This window comes from Cynocephalus volans, chromosome 13 (genome assembly GCF_027409185.1).
Source record: "Cynocephalus volans isolate mCynVol1 chromosome 13, mCynVol1.pri, whole genome shotgun sequence".
NCBI classification, from domain to species: domain Eukaryota; kingdom Metazoa; phylum Chordata; class Mammalia; order Dermoptera; family Cynocephalidae; genus Cynocephalus; species Cynocephalus volans.
In genome coordinates, this window is record NC_084472.1 from 79,029,087 (window position 1) to 79,032,178 (window position 3,092).

A 3,092-nucleotide genomic window follows, 5' to 3' on the forward strand; every position below is an offset into this window, starting at 1 on the left:
AAAAAACCCAAAACGTACTACAATACTAATTCCTATGAGTTTGCTGTGCTACCATACACAAGAAATTAAACCATTAAATATTTAGGAACATTCAACATCAGAAGCTTTAAAATCTAACTGTATGAAGTAGCCCCTCAAAAAGCTACAACCTGCATTTTTAAAAAAGTATTTTCTCTACAAAGAATCTTATCAGCTATACAAAAATCTGTACAATTTTTATACTGAAGCTAATATTGAGCTGCACTTGAATTCACATTCTTAGCAAAACAATTGCCTGAGCGCACACACACACACTCCACACCCATCATTACAGGATAGCCATTTATTCTTCATCTTCATCCTCTTCCTCCTCATCATCATCATCTTCCTCTTCCTCCTCATCTTCTGGTTCATTCTTCTTCTTTGAGCCTGTTGGCCTGCCAGGACCCTTCTTTCCTGCTTCACTTTTGCCCTTGGCACGGTATGCAGCAATATCCTGAAATATTGTCAAAGAAAATAAAATCAGCATCCGGTATCATTACCCAACTTGTGAAAACCACTTAGTTGTAAACAATCTAAAATTATTGACCAATAACCCTGCTAACTGTCTAAAAAAGTATTCAGAGCCTAACTCAGTTTTGAGAGTGTTTGTTCCCTCTAGGCTTTAGAAAGCTAATGATGTAAAATGATAAAGGTTACATTAGATTAACATCAGTACTACTTTCACTATCAATACCCATTTACCTCATAGTCCTGCCCACCCCCAACACTTCACAATTCAGATACATCTACATAAAACTATACGTTTGGCCCTCTTTTTTAAACTAGCAGACATACAACTACAAATGAGTCTATATGCAGGAATTTACCCGTGGCACTGGTTTCAGTCACAATTTTAATTATGCCTTTTCAAAACAGCTGGCAACCATTAATGTAAGATTATGTAAATTTCCCAACTTTCTACAGTTCATACTTATTTCTAACCCACTTCTTTAGGAAATACCTACCTGATTTTAATCTCAACTTTAAAAAGGTAAGAAGACAATGTACCTTTTCATATTTCTCCTTTAGTTTAGCTGCTTTCTGTTCATATGGTTGCTTATCTTTTGCTGACTGTTCAGACCACATTTCACCCAATTTTTTTGCAGTATCCCCAATGGATAGGCCTGGGTGTTCACTTTTGATCTTTGGGCGATGTTCAGAGCAAAACAGGAAGAAGGCAGATCTGAAAGGAAGCAACAGAGTTAATAAATTGAGCAAAACATCCAAGGGGCAATTTGGTTCATTTTAAAATAAACTTACGGTGGCCTTTTAGGAGCATTGGGATCTTTTTTCTTTCCTTTCTTATCACCTTTGGGAGGAACATAATTTTTCATCTCCCTGTCATAGCGAGCTTTGTCACTTTTTGCCATATCTTCAAACTTCGACTTTTCCTTTGCAGACATGGTCTATGGGCATAAAATGAGCAGGAAAAATACAGTAAATAGCTATAAACAAATCCCCCAAATTAACATCACCTTCAAGGACGACATTTCCCTTACTTAACAGCTTTTTGCTTCCGTAGTCTTAAGTTAGTAAAAACTTAAGGTCTGCCTAAAATACTTGTATCAGTCATCAAGGCAACAAAGCTGAAACTTTATTAGTTACCTGCCTGCTTAAGGCCCTGGCCAAAAAACACACCTGAAAGCCCTTGGCTCTGAATTCCTGTCTCACCTTCCATCTCTCCGAACATTTCTTGGAGAATTCGGCAAAATTGACGGAAGAGTCTGGGTGTTTCTTCTTGTGCTCTTCCCGGCAGGTCTGCACGAAGAAGGCATACGAGGACATTTTGCCCCTCGGCTTGTTGGGGTCTCCTTTACCCATGGTGACAGACGGTGTCTACCTAGTAGTGTGAAAGCCGGGGGGTCGGCGTGCAGCCCGCAGCTGCCAGGGTGGGCGCCGGCTGAGCTGAGCTTCCCGCCCAAACCCGCGCCCCCCCTGCCGCTTCGCTTCTTCTGAGGGCGGCCGCGGGCGCCCGGCTCCCCAGCTCCGCGCACACACCCTCCTCCCGGCCCCTACCACAGCAGCCGCGGCCGATTACCCCTCATGCGCGATCAGCAAGTTTCTCCGCGAGGCCCCAGACGCCGCCGCCGCCCCTCACCGAGGCCGGGAACGCTGCGGGCGCCCTCGAGAACCCCTTCCTGACAGAAATGTCCTCCGGCGTCCCTTCACTCAATGACTAGGGGCCTCGCGACCGACCTTCAAAAAACTACTGGAACCGGACCCGGGCGAGATTCCCGCCCTCCACAGCCCTGGCCCTCATCGGCCCGCACCGCAAATTCCGCTCGCCGCTCACCGGGTCGAACCCCGAGAGCCACAGCGCCGAGACCGGGTAGAGGGTTCTGAGGGAAGAGGGAACGGCATGCTCACGAACCCAAGGAGCTTGGAGGGGACTCTTGCCTGGTGCGAGGTTCTCCTCAGAGTCCCACAGATTGGCCGAACCCAACAGAGACGCTTCCTCCCAAGGCTCCGGCGTGAACTGGTTTATCGCTAACGCAATCCTTAGCCTCTTGTTTTGCAGAGTTCTCCGCGCCACGGCAACTTGACGAGCCCAGCCACAGGCCCCACCCCCAGCTCTCTGATTGGTTATGACTATCATTCAAACCCGAAGAGTCCCCGCCCCCTTGCCAGGGTGTCTTCCGATTGGCCGGTGTCTCGCGAGGCCCGTCCCTCCAGCCTCAGCCTAGCAGGTTCGGTGGGTCGCCCAGGTCGTTAACTCCCAGACCCGTTAGAACCGGTCAGGAGAGGAATGTACTGCTCGATCCTGATTGGCGGCGGGAAAAGGGTTTGAAAAATGGCGGGCCTGACGCTGACTGGCTAGAGCTGTAAGGGGGGAGTGGCAGGCCCGAGGGTTTGCCCCGCCAGATTTAAAAATACGAAGACGAGAAACTGGGGGTGGTTCTCAAGGGGTTGGCAGCAGTGGCTCTGTTTGCTGGCTCTAAGGTGACAGAAGAAGCCTGTCCTGCGCCTCATCCGACCACAGTTTAGGTCCTGTCTCTCCTCCGACCCAACCCGGCCCCGCAGCGTTGGCTCCTGGGAGCTGTAGTCGCTCTGCTCCATGGCCCCGCAGGGTC

General features: G+C 48.6%; 1 protein-coding gene across 4 annotated transcripts; it reads right to left on the reverse strand.

Moving 5' to 3' along the window:
- Positions 1–2,536, reverse strand: HMGB2 (high mobility group box 2). 4 transcript variants are annotated; one of them, XM_063077239.1, is made up of 5 exons: positions 2,393–2,536; positions 1,693–1,857; positions 1,282–1,427; positions 1,030–1,204; positions 1–475 (listed from the first exon to the last, which is right to left on the reverse strand). In XM_063077239.1, exons 2-5 carry the CDS (start codon positions 1,840–1,842, stop codon positions 323–325), a joined length of 624 nt encoding a protein of 207 aa, XP_062933309.1. In that variant the 5' UTR covers positions 1,843–1,857; positions 2,393–2,536; the 3' UTR covers positions 1–322. The 4 variants fall into 4 exon arrangements, with proteins under 4 accessions (XP_062933309.1, XP_062933306.1, XP_062933307.1 ...); XM_063077236.1 differs by having other exon boundaries at positions 1,693–1,861; positions 2,393–2,480; XM_063077237.1 differs by lacking the exon at positions 2,393–2,536 and adding an exon at positions 2,315–2,375 and having other exon boundaries at positions 1,693–1,861.
- Positions 2,537–3,092: the final 556 nt, after the last annotated feature.

What these genes read in the sequence shown, in the direction of transcription:
- HMGB2 (XM_063077239.1), bottom strand. Translation starts at nt 1,842, where the DNA reads ATGGGTAAAGGAGACCCCAACAAGCCGAGGGGCAAAATGTCCTCGTAT. An exon ending in AATGCTCCTAAAAGGCCACC is followed by an intron (nt 1,205 to 1,281) that starts GTAAGTTTATTT and finishes GCTTCCTTTCAG; the next exon opens with ATCTGCCTTCTTCCTGTTTT. An exon ending in TAAAGGAGAAATATGAAAAG is followed by an intron (nt 476 to 1,029) that starts GTACATTGTCTT and finishes ACAATATTTCAG; the next exon opens with GATATTGCTGCATACCGTGC.